Source organism: Benincasa hispida, chromosome 9, assembly GCF_009727055.1.
Source record: "Benincasa hispida cultivar B227 chromosome 9, ASM972705v1, whole genome shotgun sequence".
Classification (NCBI taxonomy): domain Eukaryota; kingdom Viridiplantae; phylum Streptophyta; class Magnoliopsida; order Cucurbitales; family Cucurbitaceae; genus Benincasa; species Benincasa hispida.
In genome coordinates, this window is record NC_052357.1 from 53,838,710 (window position 1) to 53,856,952 (window position 18,243).

The window sequence follows — 18,243 nt, forward strand, 5'->3', positions numbered from 1 at the left end:
TCAAACTATTTACAGAAATAACAAAAAAAAAAAAAACACTGATAAACTTCTACCAGCTTCTATCAGTGATAGATTTTATCAATTTCAATCATTATAGTATCAACGATAGATTTCTATCAGTTTTTATCACTTATAAATACTAATAAACTTCTATCAGTCTCTGTCAATAATAGACTTCTATCAGTTTTTATCACTGACAAACTTTTATTAACATCTATCGGTGATAGACTTATATATGTTTTCATTATCGATAGTATCAATGATAAACTTCTATTGGTTTCTATCATTGATAGTTTCTGAATGAATAGAAAAATAAAAAAATAAAGAAAACTATTTACACAAAATAATAAAATTTAATATTCTTATTTGATGCAATAAAACGTTTATAACTAATTTAAATTTATTTATTATTTTTTATAATTTTATATTTTTATAAAAAAATTTGTAAAATTAAGACTTTAGATATTTTCGTGATCGATATTTTAAATACGGAGATGCATCCGAGTATTTTTCTCACTAGTTAAGCCAACATCTCCCAAATAAAACATAAAATTCCATAATTTGGTTTTGGTGTGTACTCGGAGCGAGCCAACTGACGTCGTAGAGAAACGCCTTCGTCAGAGACGGGATACTTCTCTCTTTACCAAACCGACGCAAATTCCTCCACCTTCTTCTTCTTCTTCTCGCTCCATCTCTACATTTTTCATTCGAGATTGAGCCTGTGGAGTGGATTTCGCAGCCATGATTTCCTCCACGAAGCTCAAATCTGTAGATTTCTACAGGTCAGATAGATCTCTCTCTCTTTTGCATTTCGCAATTCCACCAGGTCTCTGTTTCTCAGTGCACCCACTGACGCGATATTTCATGCAGTGCCACGCTTCTCTTTATTTATTATGTTTTCTTTACGCTTCTTGTTTGAAATGTTGCTGGTTATCTTCGGGTCTTTTGTCAGAATGTTGTGATTAGCGTTGGTGGTGGTATATGTAAATCGACTGTGTGGGATTTTTGTGTTTTTCTGGCATGTTTGTTTATGATTTAATTGGGAGGGCGAGGTGGCTGAATGGTGGTTTTGTTTGAGGTTCTGATGGCCTTGGTTTTTTTTTTTTTGGTCAAATGATCTACATTCACCTTTTTTGTTCCTGGGGTTGTAATTTTCATAGAGCTGGTTGTTTGCAGATCAAAATGATATCTAACCTAACCGCTTATTTGGAAGGGATATGGCATTCGTTTGGAATTTGATTCTGGCTTGAATGATGTTATGCATTTAGCCGTAGTTGATTTGCACTAGATTAAGAGGCTTGAATTGATTGCAAATGTAGTTCTGCACCTTGACAATTCTAGGCTACAGATAAAATTAGCTAAACATGCGTAGTGGGATGTAATATTCCTGGGACAAGTAGAAAGATTATTACCTAGTTGAATTGCATTCCTATAGGATTTCCAGTTTTCTAGTACAGATATGGTTTTGCACACGTTGAAATATTTCTTTATGTGCAGGAAAATACCAAGAGATTTAACGGAGGCAACATTATCTGGTGCAGGATTATCAATAGTAGCAGCTCTGTCCATGGTGTTTTTATTTGGAATGGTACTTTGTTTTTATCTTTTTAATTAAATATTCAAAATCAACTAATTGTGCATGAAGCTGGGTTACTGTTCCGCCTAATCTAAGACAATCAGCTCAACTTGCTTGCATTTCTTGTAGTTAATATGGGGTTAAGCCATGTTCCTTATTTATGCTTGTTCAATTTTATATTATCCTTTTTATTTTCCTCTATATGTTTTTGTTGGTCTTGATCTTTAATTTTGTATTCCAGGAATTGAGTAATTATTTGAGTGTTAGCACATCTACGTCTGTAATTGTTGACAACAGTACTGATGGTGACTTCTTACGGATGGACTTTAATATCAGGTACTGTATGTTTCTTTATATAACATGTTACGAAAGTCCTTAATGAAATTGGTTTTCATGGAAAAGAATATTGACCCTCCAATGCAGGTTGCGCCAAGGGAAAAAAAGGAAAAGAATATTGATCCACATGTTCTCTACCAACCAAAAATAAAATAAAATAAAGTCGTTGATTGACTAATTTCTCACTCATCTTCCTTCTTTATTTCTCTGATTGTAGTTTCCCTGCACTCTCATGCGAATTTGCTGCTGTAGATGTGCATGATGTGTTAGGAACGGTAAGTTTTTATCCTTCAATGTCTTCAGTCGTTTACCTATGCAAAAACAAGTTTGTAAATATGGCTGAACAATAGTAATACAACAATTGAGTGGCCTAGGTGCCCCCACACCACCAGAAATTAATACGAAACAAGTTAAATTTATGTTTGTTCAAATAACATCATCACTTGTTTCTGCACATAATAACTGAGCGTGTATTGATTCCTTCTGAACTTCATTGGCTTACAGTAGGCTAAATATTTTCCTCCTCTACAGAATAGGTTGAATATTACGAAAACAATCCGTAAATTTTCTATAGATTCAAATTTGCGGTCCACTGGATCTGAGTTTCACTCAGGACCACTATCAAATTTGATTAAGCATGGGGATGAAGTAGATGAAGAAACCAAAGAAGGTTCTGCCGTGTTGAATGCTCGGAACTTTGATAGATATGCTAATCAGTAAGCATTATCAATATCAGGGGCTTAATTCTTTACTTTTTGAGTTTCAGTTCTTAATTTTAACTGGTTTATCATTATGATCAATGCAATTCTTATGATACATTTCAAATTAAAATTCTGCAGGCATCCTATTTTGGTGGTTAATTTTTATGCCCCTTGGTGTTACTGGAGTAATAGGCTGGTAAGCTTGATTCTGTTGTTTGTGCTTTTGTATATAAAGTATATGTGTATAGCAGAGATCCCTAAAGTTATTTGCAGGTGGATATTAATATTCATTTGTGAAAGTTTTTTGAGTACTTGATTTTTCTTTGAATTTTAATTTTTTGTTATGTATATGGATTCTCTTTCATCCTAATTGTTCAAGCTGCCCGTTTCCTGCTAAACTAAGAATCTGTATGGTGAATTAATCAAAATAGAGTCTTAAATTGTTTTCTGTAAACTAATTACTTAAGAATTACTTATATATTATCGATCATAGATGAAACATTGCTCTACAGAACAAAAAACATTTATTAGTTGTCATTTGGACAAGGGTTGGATTCCTTGTTCTTTGACCATTTCATAACTGTTAATGTAATTGTTTCTTGTCTAAAAACTTCTAGCACTTTCTGTCTTAACATCACTTCTCAAAGAACGTTCGGTTTTTTCTCCGAGTCCTACTCTTTTTTTTGAAACGGAAACAATTCATTAATTAAAGAGAATATCGAGCAAAAGCCCAAAGTACAAGAGGATTATACAATGAGCTAAATAACAACTGAAAGCCAAAACGGATCAGCTAGCGCACCCGGGCATCTCAACTAGGTTGACACCCCCTTAGCGCCCTCATCATATCCTATAATTATCTAAGACTAGCTTAAAACAGAAGCATAGCTTCTTTACATTCCCAAAAGGACAAACAACGGGGCTAATAATTAAATGAACATTCTGAAAAATACAATGAAAAAACTAAGAAAATCACTGGATGCTGAAGAGGCTAAATCCCGACACTTGGGAGGGAGGTAAACACCCTCCAATTAAGATTAAACTCTGATAAACTGTAGGCATTAAAGTGCTTGGAGAGGATACACCAAGAAGAAGCTAGTTGACGGGCTGATTCGAACCGATTTTGACATCCAAGCACCTTATCATGGAACACCCTCTGATTTCTTTCAAACCAAAGGTCAACCAGCAGTGCCTTTACTGCATTCAACCATAGAAAATTGCTGGGTTTGTGAAGGTTTATACCAACTAACAGCTGCTGCAAGTTGCCCTTAAAGTCATTACACATAACCCATGAGATATTGAAGAAGGACAACAACTTATTCCAACACCAAGCTGAATAGGAACAATGAAAGAAAAGGTGGAGGGAGTCTTCTGACCAATTTAGACACAAAGGGCAAATTGAGGGAGAGATATTATTGGCTGCCATCTTACTTTGCAACACCGAGGCTACGTTCAACTGTCCACTAAGCATTATCCAGACAAGAATATTAATTCTTCTTGGACTGCAAGTCTTCCATAGGGCCGAGAATAACGATTTATCCATTGGGGAGGAGTGGGAGAGGTATGTTCTAAGTGAGTTGACCGTAAAGAGATCCGAGGCTGAGATAGACCAAACCTTGCTATCAATAACTTCTTCAACTTTCCTTGTTGCAATGACCCCAAGCAAATCTTGAAAGGAGGCGATTTCATCATCTTTAAGCAATCGGCGGAAGGTGATTGACCAAGCTGCCAAATTGGTGTCCCAATGGTCAGCAACCGAAAGATGTTCGGAAGAGAATTGGGAACAAGGAATGGAAAGGAGTCGCTCCCACTCAAGGGTCCAGCCAAAAAGCAATTCTTCTACCATTTTCAAGCTTAAGAGTGGCCAACGATTCAACTTTTAGCCAAGATTTAGAAATACTAATCCAAGGGCTTCTTAGACTTCTACCCCTTTTACCTGCCATATGCCAATTGAAAGGGTTCGTGCCATGGATGCTTCTGATAACTTGCCCCAAAATGAGCCTTCTTCTTTGAAGAACCTCCAGCCCCATTTAGCGAGTAGGGCTTGGTTCATAAGTTTGAATCCACCAAGGCCGAGACCTCCATCTGTCAATGGTTGTTGAACCATAGCCCACTTCACCAAATGATTTAGCTTGCTGCCATTGTGCCCTTCCCAAAAGAAATTTTTTGTGATTCTCTCCAATTTCAAAGCAACTCCTTCCGGCAATATAAATATAGACATGAAGTGTGTTGGGAGGTTGGATAGAACTGACTTGCATAATGTGACTCTACCCCCTCTAGAAAGATTGAAGCGCTTCCATTTATCCAATTTGGCTTGGAAGTTATCCAAAACTGGTTGCCAAAAAGACAGCTTCTTCGGGTACCCTCCAAGAGGCAGCCCAAGATAGAGGATTGGAAGCTGATCAGCCTTACAATTTAATGCAGCAGCCATTGAAAGCAACTCTTTATCATCCACATTTACACCATAAAGGGCTGATTTATCCCAGTTTACCTTCTGCCTTGAGCACCATTCGAAAAACTCCACCGTTTGCTTTAGTTTTGCAAGCATGCTGCTGTCATACTTACAAAACAAGAGCGTATCATCCACAAATTGAAGGATGGAGATTTGGATTTTATCTTTGCCAACCACAAAACCTTCATATAGACCGGCTTGAATGATCTTAGTCACCAAAGCACTTAATACTTCATTTACTAGAAGGAAAAGGAAATGTGAGAGGGGATCACCTTGCCCAATGCCTCTAGTGGCAGCCACTCTTCCCCTTGGTTTTCCGTTGATGAATACAAAAAACATTGGATTTTTAACACAGCCCAGAATCCAATCAATCCATTTCTGATCAAAGTTTTTACTTTTCAACACCTTTTCAAGGAAATCCTAATCCACACGATCAAAGGCCTTCTCCAAATCAAGTTTGAGGATCCATCCTTTCTTCTTTTTCACTCTATACTCTTCTACAGCTTCGTTAGCAATGAGGATGGGGTCTAAAATTTGCCTTCCTTCAATAAAGGCACTTTGGGAGGAGGCTATAATGCTAGGCATTACCAATTTTAATCTTTCAGCCAGCACCTTTGCAACAACCTTATATATCACTGTAGTTAAGCTAATTGGCCTGAAATCACTTACTTTGACTGCTAATTTCTTCTTTTGAATAAGACAAATGAAGTTTTCCTTTATGCATGCATTTAGCTTACCATTCTTATAAAAATCTTCAAAGGTGGAGTGCAGATTATCCTTGATCAATTGCCAAAATTTCAGCAGAAACTCCACTGTGAAGCCATCGGGTCCTGGTGCTTTACATTTTCCTAGTTTCCTTACAGCAGTCCTGATTTCTTCAGGAGAGAACTTGGCTTGTAGGCTTATGTTCTGAGTAGCATTGATACAAGACCAATCAAGGTTTAATGGAAGATGCCTTAAACCTGGAGACTTCAGGAATATGTTGCTGTAAAAATTCAGGATTAGATGTTCAATCTCTTGAAAAGAAGTTGTTGGCACCCCTTGATCATCTATTAATTCAGCAATGAAATGTCTTCTCTTCTTTGCAGCTAAATACTTATGGAAAAACCTTGTGTTCTCATCTCCCAACTTCAACCAATTCAACTTACTTTTCTGAATTAAATTAATTTCCTCCCATCTGTAAAGAGACATTAAATCTGACTTTAAAGTGGATCTAAGTGCCAATTCACTGTTATCAAGGATAGAGCAATCAGCAAGGGCATCCCATTTTTCAATTTCTTTTAACAACCCCTCTTCTTTGCTTCTTTGATCTTCCTGAAATTTAGAGTACCACTCCTTTATTGCTGCCTTTACACCTTTCAATTTCTGATTAAGGGCAAAACCAGCCCACCCTTGAATGTTGCTATTAGCCCAAACTGATTCGATGATCTTGACGCACTCCTTATTAAACAACCAGCGGTTACAAAATCTAAAAGGGGAAGGACCCCATCTGAATGACCCTGCTTCTAGCAAAATTGGAAAGTGATCCGAGAAGGATCTTACTTGTCTGTTGGCTCTAGACTTCTCAAACAACCCATCCCACGTTTTGGTGATGAAAAATCGATCTAAGAGAGATCTTGAAGCAGAAGCTCCTTCCCTAGACCAAGTGAAGCTGCCATTTCCCAACTGAATCTCCAAAAGATTGGCTTGGTCTATAAAGTTGTTAAACTTCCTCATTCCTTTAGTGCTTCTGCCCAATGGATATTTTTCATGTGCCCATCTTGTGATATTAAAATCTCCCCCGATGCACCATGCTTCTACATAATAAAATGAAAGAGATAAAAGCTCTGGCCACATGAATTTTCTCTCTTTGTAATCATTTGGTCCATAGACATTAGTGATCCAGCAAGTCTTATTACAAGCAGTGATGCATTTTACTGATAACGAATACCCCCTTCAAAGTTTCAACTACCGAGATCAAATTCTTATCCCATAGAGTCAATAAACCACCTGAATAACCATAAGATTCCACAAATTCCTAGCCAATATCTTTAGAACTCCACAAGCTTTTGATGAAACTCACTTCAAAGCTGTCTTTTTTTCTACTCTTGAATTAGAACTATTGTAGGGTTAATTTTCTTTAGAAAACGCTTGAGAGCTAACCTTTTGTTAACATCTTTCAGGCCTCTAGTATTCCGCGACACAATTCTCATGATTCAGACTTAAAACAAGGATTGTAGCCTCAACTTCTAAACATTAATCGAGGATGAGATGGCAGTCCTTGACAATTGAGGTTAAATGAGCTGGAAGATCACAAGGAATGGCTGGAAAAATTGAACTAACAGCCTCTAAAATAGTGTCATCCTCTGTCTGAAACAGGGGGTTCAAATCTTGAACTATAGGGTCCCTTTTACTTTTTTCTTTTGAAAAACCAACTGATTTTGTCCAAACTTCTTCTCCACTACTCACACTGAAAGGAGAATCAATGAGGACCTCCCCTTTATTTGCTGGGAACTCCCCTGGATGGGTTGTGGAACCTCTCAAGAATGTAAACTCTATATTAGGTAATGAAAAAACAGAGTGTTCAAAGAGAGTAGGGAGAGGAGAAGGGGAGCCTGACTTGAAGCATTGAGGCTGTCCTTGAATTTGGGTGCATTGGGCTTCTAATAAATCCGGGTTGTGAATTGCCACTGACTTGGCTTTAAAGCTTGGTTTCTTGGATGAGTCCTTGGCTAACTTTCTTCTGATGAAATGATTAGGGAATGATTTAAAAAGGCAGGGGGATGCTTGAATTTTTGCTGACGTTTAGCCCCTGTTTTGCTTGCCTTTGGCGCTTGCTTACTGCAGGGAGGGAGGAAGAGTGCCGAGGAGGAGGCATGGATTTTTGGGGCTAGCTCGGGGGCCGGCTGAAGTAGAGGAGCCTGATTTTTAGTGAAAACAGGGGAGGGAGACTTACCCCTGTCTCTTATACACATCTAGATGTGTATAAGAGACAGCTTCAAAGGTCTTTCTTCCCCAAAAATCCAGTGGAAGATTCTTGATTGAAATCCAACCACCAAAACCTTTCATCACAGAGGCTCTTCCATGTATTTTGGGATTCCACTTTTCAAACAGCAAGTGAAAAGGACCAAACGATTGCCATTTACCCGGATTTGATATCAAAGTGGCCAAATCACCATTGTTGACTTTGATTAAAGCTTTATCTGCAAACAGAGGATTGATAGTGACACCGGTTTTAAAGGCCTCACTCAATACCTTCGAGATATCCTTCCAATCATTGAAGACTAAAAGCCTTGAGATAAGCCATAAACTACTAAAATCTTCCTTGAGAACTTCATGATCTTTTTGAATCCAATAAGAACCCTTTTCTTGATTTAGTTGACCTTTACTACAGGATTTTTGAGCTGCAACATTCTTAAACTTTGAAGGCTTTAGATATGGTTGAAAGAACATACCTTTCACCACTTCTGAGAAACTCTTCACTTGAGGGGCTTGCTGAGCTGAATTATCTTTGAAGATATGGATGCTGGCATCAATCATTTCCTTGAACTCTTGCCAGCCTGAACATCCAACCCCATAAGGAACATGAATATTCTTTCTTCCCCCTGTGGTAGGTCGCACTGCACATTCTACAAACCAATGGTCTTTGACTCTGAATTTGGTTAGATGTATGAAACTCTCATCTACTCTTTCTTTTAACAAAAAGAACTCAACCGTTGAGGCAAACAAAAGTCTTCTGAAGACTTCTTTTAGCCAAATGGCTGCTGCTAAAGAGAGGAACAAGGACCGTCCTTTTTTCAAATCTTCCACTATGAATCCTGGACCCTCTTGCCACATACAAAAGAAATGACCCAATATGTTGCAGCTTTTAATCTCCATGACTGGAAAGCACTCCTATCAAGGAGTCGAAAGGTCTTTACACAAAAAACTCCCTTTTACTTGAAGCAGCAAGGGTTAAAATGGGCAAGAAAGGAGATCAGGGGAAGTGGAAGAGCTGGAAGAGGAGCAGAGGGAGGGGGGCAGAGGGAGAGGAGTGGGAGAGACGGTCAGAAGGAAGGAGGGCTAGGGAGGGCATGGAGAGTTCTGGTGGGGTGGTCGGAAGTGGGGAGGCGGGGGAAGAGAGAAAAGGAGGAGAGAGGGGAGAACATTTTTTTTTTTTCCGAGTCCTACTCTTTAATAAATCGTTTATTATGAAAGATATAAATTCATACATTTTTGCATGGGAGATGCTGTTTCATCATGTTCTTTGATAATTGTTATGTTAGGAGTCTGATATATTGATTAAATTTTGATTAAGATGAAGCTAGGAAGCTGAATCTTGGGCTTGCATCCTTTATCTAAACCTAGAATTATCATGGATTGTACACATCTTAGGCCCAAAAATATAAGTTATAGTTGGTCCTGCATATGGCCATTGTGCAGACAGTATAGTAATTAGTCTTGGCACATGATTCCATCACGAGCATTGGAAAATTACATTACTGTTTTCCATTTTCTTACCAGTTCTATTATATTCCAGAAACCTTCATGGGAGAAGGCTGCCAAAACTATAAGAGAAAGGTGCTCTGCTTTTGGTTATTTATTTATTTATCAGTATTATTATTTTATTTGATTAAAGATAAGAAAGTTTGATAGTTTTTTATTGTCATAGTAACATTTATTACCCTTCTTCAGTCGCCGCTGCCTCTTTTTAATGAAACACCTGTTTATCCAGATATGATCCAGAATTAGATGGACGAATTCTTATGGCAAAGGTTGATTGCACGGAAGAAGGTGATTTGTGTCGGAAGTAAGTGAGAGTTTTATTGATTTGACACTATCTAATAGAATAAAATAAAGAAAAGAAAATTAACTACGTTGGTTTCTGTGAATTTCGAGAGGCCTGGTTCTATCCCTCCCCAGAGAATTTTAGTGTGTAAAGATGACTTACACCCTGCCCCATGCAGGGTTACTGTTATATATGGACCTTACCCAATAGGCCTTACCAAATTGTCTTTATTACAGAAAGACCAACTATCCCCTTGGCTCTCCTCCTTTTCTAACTAACTTTATTCCTTAGCTCTTATCGTCTTTTTTCTGAGTACGTGAAGTGCCTTTGTAGCAGGCCCCATTATTCTTAGCCGAAAGTTGATCTTGTCTGTATGTATATATGCTACTATCCAAAATAGTCAAAATGTTTGGTTTACCCATCCGAAGAGGAATTTGGTATCCATCATTATTGTGATTCTATTTTGATCTCTATACTACCAATTCTTCTTTTAGATCTCTTGAAAGCTGGGAAGATTTATATCTTTGATTCTTATAATACCCCCCCTTTTTTTATATAAGGAATTCTTATAATATCCCCATACTACTGCCTTTCGCCCTTTCTCTTTAAGCTTCTATGGCACCACTCTAATTCTTTGGTTTGCCCAAATTAGTTTCTTTAATGCTAACCATGCTTCACAATGGGAAATTCAGGCATCATATACAAGGTTATCCATCTATCCGCATTTTTCGGAAAGGAAGTGATGTAAGGTAAATGAAGCGCTCCTTGATAAATTATTTCCATCCAGTTCCTATGACATATTTTGTGTGTATATTTTGTTCTCATTGATTTTTCTTTCATCCATTGTGGTGGTGGTGGTATTCAATTTGCTTTGTCTATAATTTTTGTCCATGTTGTTTGATTTGTATACAAATATAGCTGCAGAATCGTTTAGTTTCTGTGATACAAATTTGTTATTTCTTTAAAAAATTTGGGGATGTGTATGTTTGCAAGGACTTCGAGGTTTCTGTAAGCATGCAATGATTAGGAATAAGCACAAACAAGAAAATGATAATAAATTGGGCGATGAAAAAAACGATCATAAATTGTAAAATTTTTAGGCATGCTTATTATCATTACTCGGTTCTCTCTGTGTTCGAAATGTCGAAATCTCTGATAAAATATGTAGAGGTGCAGGTTATTGATGAATTATGAATTTAAATTGCCTTTTTTTTTAAAGGTTATTTGTTTGTGCAACATGGGTTTATAATAAAATTATTTCTTTAGTGCTTCCTCACATTTTCTTGATATTCAAATATTATTATCTTTAGTCATCTTAAATTGACTTCCAGAAACGATAAATTCATAAGAAACTCAATTAGTTGGCCTGCATGAAAACTGGAAATATCCCTTGGTAATATTATGAAAGAATGTCAGAATTGTATCCCCACCCACCCACGCACATGTATACATTATGAAAAACCAACCTTTTATTGAGAAAAAAAGATGAAATAGCACAAGGGACATACAAAAAGAAAGTCTGCCAAAAAGAGCCAAACTAAAATAAGGGGCTCCAATCAAATAAAATAGCTTCAAGTTGTAGTTTACCCCAGTTTGAGCAAATAGTTTCATTCTGAGATTTTTATCCCTTTTGTTCTTATATGATCTTCATCTCCGCTTCTCCACGCCCCTTCTTTTCTGGGTTTCAATCTGCTGCATATTTCAAATTATTCAACATTTTTTTGTAGGGATGACCATGGACACCATGACCATGAATCTTACTATGGAGATCGAGATACGGACACGCTGGTTAAGGTTATATAATATTCAACTTTGAAGTATTATTACATCATGCTCCAAATTTTGGCTGCATTTTTATTTTATAATGAAAATAAAGTGCATGTTTACACTTGCTTATAATTAAGGGAAAAGTGCACTTTTGAATCTTTGATCTCTGAGTTTCAAACTTGACATTTTAACCCTCGATATTTTAGATCGTTTCGTTTTTGGTCCCCATGGTTAGCTTTCCATTATTGTAGTTAACAAAAAGCCCAACTACAAAGCCGACTGGACCTTTCTTTACTATTATTGTTTAGTTGATGGGGCATAAATTTAATAAATTGCTAATGTCATTCAATGTATACACATTAAAGAAAACTAAAATTATCTCTCTTCTTTTTCTTCTAGTTTTGTACTTCCTTCTCTTTTTTCTCTCTCATCCCTTACCGTCACACCAGTGCCCCCAAACTCCACGAGCTTCCCTTTTTCTGAGCTGGAATTTTCCAACCAACTAACCAAAAAATGCTTTTCCATTTTCTAGCAACTCGTCAAAGAACATTTGAACACGATACCACCTACCTAAAAAATGATGATTCACTCGGCCCCTTTGTTTTGTCTCCCTCATATTTGAAATAAGTTTCAGGTGAAGCTCAAGTTTAGATATTAAGCTTCAATATGAAACTTGAGTTAAGGGTGGGAGCTGTCGAATGAGTGTATGTATTGAGTTATTAGATTTAGGGGGGTGGGAGCTGTTGAATCGTGGGGTGGTGTGGGTGGGTGAGGAAAGAGGGAGGAGAGATTGAAAGAAGGGAGAAATGAACCTATTGAAAGAAGGGAGAAATGAACCTTTCTTTTTTCTTTTTTCTTTTTTCTTTTTCCAAATATTCTAATATTAGCTAAAATAATAATTAACATATTTTTTTGGCCACATTAACACATTTCGGGGCTTTTCTATTCAAAACATAGGCCTTAATTAGATTGCCTTTATTTTTCCTTAATCTCAATTCTGTCTTTGTTCTTCACTTGTATTGTTATGCCTTCAATTTCCTTTTTTTTCCACTCATTTCTAAAGGTTATATCTTTTTAGCAATAGTCTTTTTTCATTATATCAATGAAAGGTAGGTCAGTTTCTATATATATATATGTACACACACATATATAAAATTCATCAGTTTATGCCACATCTTACAGAAGAATTTAAATATATCCAATCAGCACCATATAACTGATAATTAACGATATAGACCAAAAGTATTAACGGCAAGGATAATGACTAAAATGTAGAGTTTGAAACTTCCAGGACCCAAATGTACCCCATCATCTCTGACCTCATGACCAAAGTGTATTTTTTCCTAATTATAGTTGTGCTGAAATTTAATTGCACATAAATCTGGCAACGGCACCACCTGATCTTTGAACATTGTTCCTCTTAGACAATGGAAGATTTGATTGCACCTCTTCCAGCGGGATCACAAAAGCTAGCTTTGGAGGACAAATCTAACAATGCAACAGGAAATGTTAAGAGGCCTGCTCCATCAGCAGGAGGCTGCCGGATTGAAGGATATGTTCGTGTAAAAAAGGTCAAATTCTTACTGAAAAAAAAAAAAAAAAAAAAAAATCTGGGAACTTTTTGCATGTACATTTAAATTGATAGGAACCAGATGTTTCAAGTTCGTCCCCTTGATGTTTGATATTCATGTTACTTTGATTTGATTGGTTAAATAATCCCTGCGTTCTTAAAACTCTGGAAGTTTGTTGCTGAAGTTAACTGCTTTGCAGGTCCCAGGAAGCCTTGTAATTGCAGCTCGTTCAGAATCTCATTCATTTGATGCATCTCAAATGAATATGTCACACATAATATCCCACCTTTCATTTGGTAGGAAGATTTCCTCCAAGGCGTTTAAGGATGCCAAACAAATAATTCCATACATTGGTATAAGCCATGACAGGTTGAACGGACAGTCATTCATTAATCAGCGTGACTTGGGTGCAAATGTTACCGTAAGTTCTTGGATATGATCTGCTGAATAGTTTCTGTTGTAGTGTTCATCATGTGCATGTGGTTAAGTCAGTGATGCATATCATGAGCATTTTTTTGTCAAGTCAACAATTACTGTTATAATTATAGACAGTAAATATTGACTGCTTTTGTACGATTGAATTTCTCCTCATTTAAATTATTTTGCATCGTCTTAAAGAGAGATCAGAGAAAAGCTTTTAACCTGTTGCTTCTAAAGCATACTTGCTTTCACTAGTCCCTTTATGTTGATAGCAAATACCTCCTCTCCATTATGTTATTTTTTCCTTTATTGATTCTAAAATTACTTTGAAGTAAATTTTTATAATTCAAAAGGTACATCGATTAGATCATAAATACTTTGAGATATTAAAAGGAACAAACTTTACTTTATTACAGTTCTTATAATACATATATTTTCAGCTTGAAAGGAACAAAAGACTTTTTTGAAGATAAGTTCGCAAATTTCAGGGTTTTTTTTTTTTTTTTTTTTTTTTTTTTTTTTTTGTTGTGTGTGTGTGTGTGTGTGTGGTAAATTTCAGCTTATTGTAGATATAAACCCTTATTTTGAGTTCACTTTTGAACACATAAATATTCACAATATGATATAACTTTCATTGTCAAGTTGGAATGCTACGGATATTGCTGAACGTGCAATAAATATACTGTTTTATCTTTTGTATTTGCCCTCGCAGATAGAGCATTATCTTCAAATAGTTAAAACAGAGGTGTTGACAAGGAGATCTGGTAAATTACTTGAAGAGTATGAATACACAGCTCACAGCAGTGTGGCCCAGAGTCTGCATATACCCGTTGCGAAATTCCATTTTGAGCTCTCTCCCATGCAGGTTTTGTACATTTGAAACATTTTTCGCCTTTTGATTTATAATCCAATTACTGCATTATTTTGTTAAGTAGTACTTAGTGATTTTGCTATCCCCTAATCCTTCATTCTTTTTCTTTGTATCAAAAGGTGGTGATTACAGAAAACCAGAAGTCCTTTTCACATTTTATCACAAATGTGTGTGCCATAATTGGAGGTGTTTTTACGGTCAGTACTACACGTATCTGTTATCGTTCCTCATCTCTTGTTGATGAGCAGCATGGTCTGATAGGTGTTCCTTTCTGTTACAGGTGGCTGGAATTTTGGATGCACTTCTGCACAATACTATTAGACTCGTGAAGAAAGTTGAACTAGGCAAAAATTTTTGATAGTCATAGTTTTACCAGGAATTTTCACCACATGCCGCTTTTTTTTCAGGACTTGTGAAACTTTAGTTATATATATATATATATACACTTTATTAAACAAGCAAAGAAGTGGTGTTCTGTTGAAATTTTTCCTGCTTGGAAAATGATTTTTTAGGATTTGAACTCCAGAATAAATTCAATTATATGCGTCCACATTTTCTAATAACTCTGAACAGGCGATCTTCCAAGCTGCCAATGGATCTTTACGCAGAACGTGAGAAGACTTTAGCTTTTTTATTCCGAGGAAAATACAAACTCTCCATGAACTGGTGGAATCGAATGTTGAACATAGAGAATTCCTACAGTAGAAAATACATTGCTTGTTCATTCTTTTATATTCTTTTTGACCTAGATACCAAATAGTTCTTTTGAGAAGGTAAATATACCATTTACAAATATTTAAAAGAATAGTCATCAAAGATGACCCACCACCTCTCTACTTAGAAAGCTAAGATAACAGCAGCAACAAACGCTTCAATGGAGCCAATGCTACCCGGGATGATCGAATATCCGACACTCGGTGGTGGCCCTGATACAGGAGGTGCGGGGTTAATCTCAACCGTCCCTGCAGATGGAGGCGGAGACTCTTCCCCAGTAGGTGGGGGAGATGGATTGACTTCCTCAGCAGGTGGTGTAGACGGGTTGATTTCAGTTGACCCTGATGGAGAAGGCACGCCCGTTTGATCACTTGCTGGTGCAGGAGAAGGTGTTGTCTCAGTTGAATTCGAGGGAGATGGAGATGGAGATGGAGCAGAGATTGGAGGAGAAGTAGTGGTTTGATTAGAATTTGAATTGCTTCTATCAGCCAACACAATCACCACAAGCTTCTCATTTTTGAGGCAATTGTCTTTTTTTCCACTGATAAAATAGTAAGGTCCAGATTTGTCAAATTGGAAAATAGAATGGCCATCAGAATACTGTTTAATTGGAGATTGGATGTTGCAATTAGTGTAGTCATCTTGGGTTACTTGAAGCACCGAGTCTTGGCCAGCATCATAGTTGAAAACTGCAAAATATAGGACCATAACCTTAGCCAGGGTTTTATCTAGAATTTAATTATAATGGATGAAGTTATTTAATAATATTAATGAACAAGTTATTGTTGATCCTTCTAAAAGAAACAACTTCCTAAAATAAAGAAAAAAATTGGTAGCTATTTACTTATTCCATGCCCCATAAACCATCACTTGTGGGAAGTCGTTTGGTGTTGGTTTTGGGAGAAAATTGACACCGAAAATAGATCCAAAGAAAGTGTGTGAAATCTACGGTTAGTTTTGTTGTTTGTTTTTGCAAGTAAAGACACAGTGAATGAAAATGAAAGATGAATTGATGAAGTGTGTTACGTTAACATGAAAAAAGATGAACCATGTAGGGGCTTAGAATTTAGGCAATATAAAAAAGAAAACAATAAATCAATACTAAGATAATAGGCTTGTGTTTGGATTGATGGTAGTGGACTTACTATTATATTTATCTTTTAGAAGAAAATTTTAAAAAATAATATTTATATATCAGTTGGTTCTCCAAAATTTTTTATATGAAAATAGACCAACCTCAATTTGATTGATTTCGATCGATTGGATCGATTTTTGGTATTTTCATGGTCATCCAACTTGTACCATTAGTTTATTATATAATGATATTTTAATGGTAGTATATATATATTTCTCCCTTTGCTAGCAAGTCTAGAATATACATGCAGAGAACTTTCATTCTAATTAATAATTTGACTGTTAAAAACATTACAACTGACCAAAAGATCACAAGTGGCATTGTACCCTCAATATATTTTGTCAAAAGCTTAAGTTATAAATTTGGTTTTAAGGTTTGAAAAAAGTTATAATTTATTCTCATATATTTTAAAGGTTATAATTTAATTCTTATGGTTTGATAAAACTCTTATATGAGAACTTTATAGGAGAGTTTCAAAATGTTATAATTTTATCCTTGAGATTTGAGTTTGTTTCAATCTGATCTCCAAGTTTAAAAAATTTACATTTTTAATCTCAATTTTTTTTAATTAAATATTCACTTCATTGACATTAATTTCTATTAATTAATGAAAAATAATTATGAACTTAAATTATAGATATAATTTAAAAAGTGATAAAAAATAGTGAAACATAATTGATGATAATTATTTTAATGGTTTTTAATTTATTAATAGAAATTAACACTAAAGACAAAAAAATAAGTATCTAGTGAATAATCAAGGTAAAAAATGTAACTTTTGAAACATATGGATTAAATTGAAATAAAATTCAAATATCAAGAATAAAGCAGTAACATACTTGGACTAAATTAAAATCAAATTCAAAACTTAGAACTAAATGTATAATATTTTGAAACTTAGAAACTAAATAGAAACTATACCAAAAAATTAAAGACTAAAAATGTATTTTTTTTTCTTCTTTTTACTACAGAGATTACAAAGTAATAAATTTTAAACTATACGAACATAGTCATTACAACTTAAATTTAGAAACCACAAATAAGTCGAGTGTTTTTTTTATTTGAACACAAAATATGAAATATGGACATTTAAATATGATAAAATAAATGAATAATAATAATAATAAAAAAAATCTTTAGTTTGGAATCGGATCAAACGGATATGAATAAGAAAAATTTGGACACACATACCCAAAGAGTCTCCAATTTGAAACCTATTTGCTTCTGCCCATTGATTATAGCTTTGTGCCACTGAAACACCCCATCCCTTTGCTCCTCCAACTATGAACTGAGTGCCCTCACCTTTCTGCATCAACATCATCACACAAACCAAAGCCCCAAATGCAAACCCTAATTTACCCATTGAAATCTCAAATGGAAACTAAATTTAATTTCTTCTCCAAAATCCCAAAAAGTAAAGCTGAGTTTTTTTTTCTCAACAACCCTTTTTGATGCAGCTTTATAATGCAATCTAAATGCCATTTTAAAGAGAAGTGGAAAAGGGAAGAACCTCACAGAGCTGTAGCATTGAAGCTTTTCTTAAAGTACTGAAATTGATGATCTGTCTCATTTAGATTTCTTGATTTCAAATGGGTTTATGCTTTGCTTTACTCTCTTTTAGAATATTCATATCTTGTGATCTGAGTTTCAAGGAAAAAAAACCAAAAAGAAAACATAATTCTGAATTGACCCTCCATTCAAGAACAATCTAGATTATCTTTAAAAGTTTCAACTTTTACTTTGAGAATGATTAATGGATCTTCATGTTGTTTCTTCCTTCATGGCCTTCAAATATATCTCATTCTTCTTCATTCTCTTTTGGTTCTAGATGCCTTATTGTTCTTCAATAATATGACATACGGTTAATTTAGATTCTGTTTCACAATAGTTTGTCTTGAGTTTTATTTTCCTTAAAACTTTCTATGGATTTTTGTTTTCTTTATAATTGATCTCTAA

General features: G+C 35.5%; 2 protein-coding genes across 2 annotated transcripts; one reads left to right on the forward strand and one right to left on the reverse strand.

The window, feature by feature from the left end:
- The first annotated feature begins 520 nt into the window (after positions 1–520).
- Positions 521–14,921, forward strand: LOC120085779 (protein disulfide-isomerase 5-4-like). Its single transcript, XM_039041963.1, has 15 exons — positions 521–782; positions 1,498–1,588; positions 1,818–1,912; positions 2,130–2,187; positions 2,444–2,628; positions 2,752–2,809; positions 9,561–9,601; positions 9,756–9,830; positions 10,502–10,558; positions 11,537–11,603; positions 13,001–13,147; positions 13,347–13,568; positions 14,280–14,432; positions 14,558–14,635; positions 14,719–14,921. The coding sequence occupies exons 1-15, from the start codon at positions 742–744 to the stop codon at positions 14,794–14,796; spliced, it is 1,446 nt and encodes a 481-aa protein (XP_038897891.1). The 5' UTR covers positions 521–741; the 3' UTR covers positions 14,797–14,921.
- Positions 14,922–15,017: 96 nt separating this feature from the next.
- On the reverse strand, positions 15,018–17,796 carry LOC120085780 (early nodulin-like protein 3). Its single transcript, XM_039041964.1, has 2 exons — positions 17,479–17,796; positions 15,018–15,841 (listed from the first exon to the last, which is right to left on the reverse strand). The coding sequence occupies exons 1-2, from the start codon at positions 17,648–17,650 to the stop codon at positions 15,276–15,278; spliced, it is 738 nt and encodes a 245-aa protein (XP_038897892.1). The 5' UTR covers positions 17,651–17,796; the 3' UTR covers positions 15,018–15,275.
- Between the last annotated feature and the right edge of the window lie 447 nt (positions 17,797–18,243).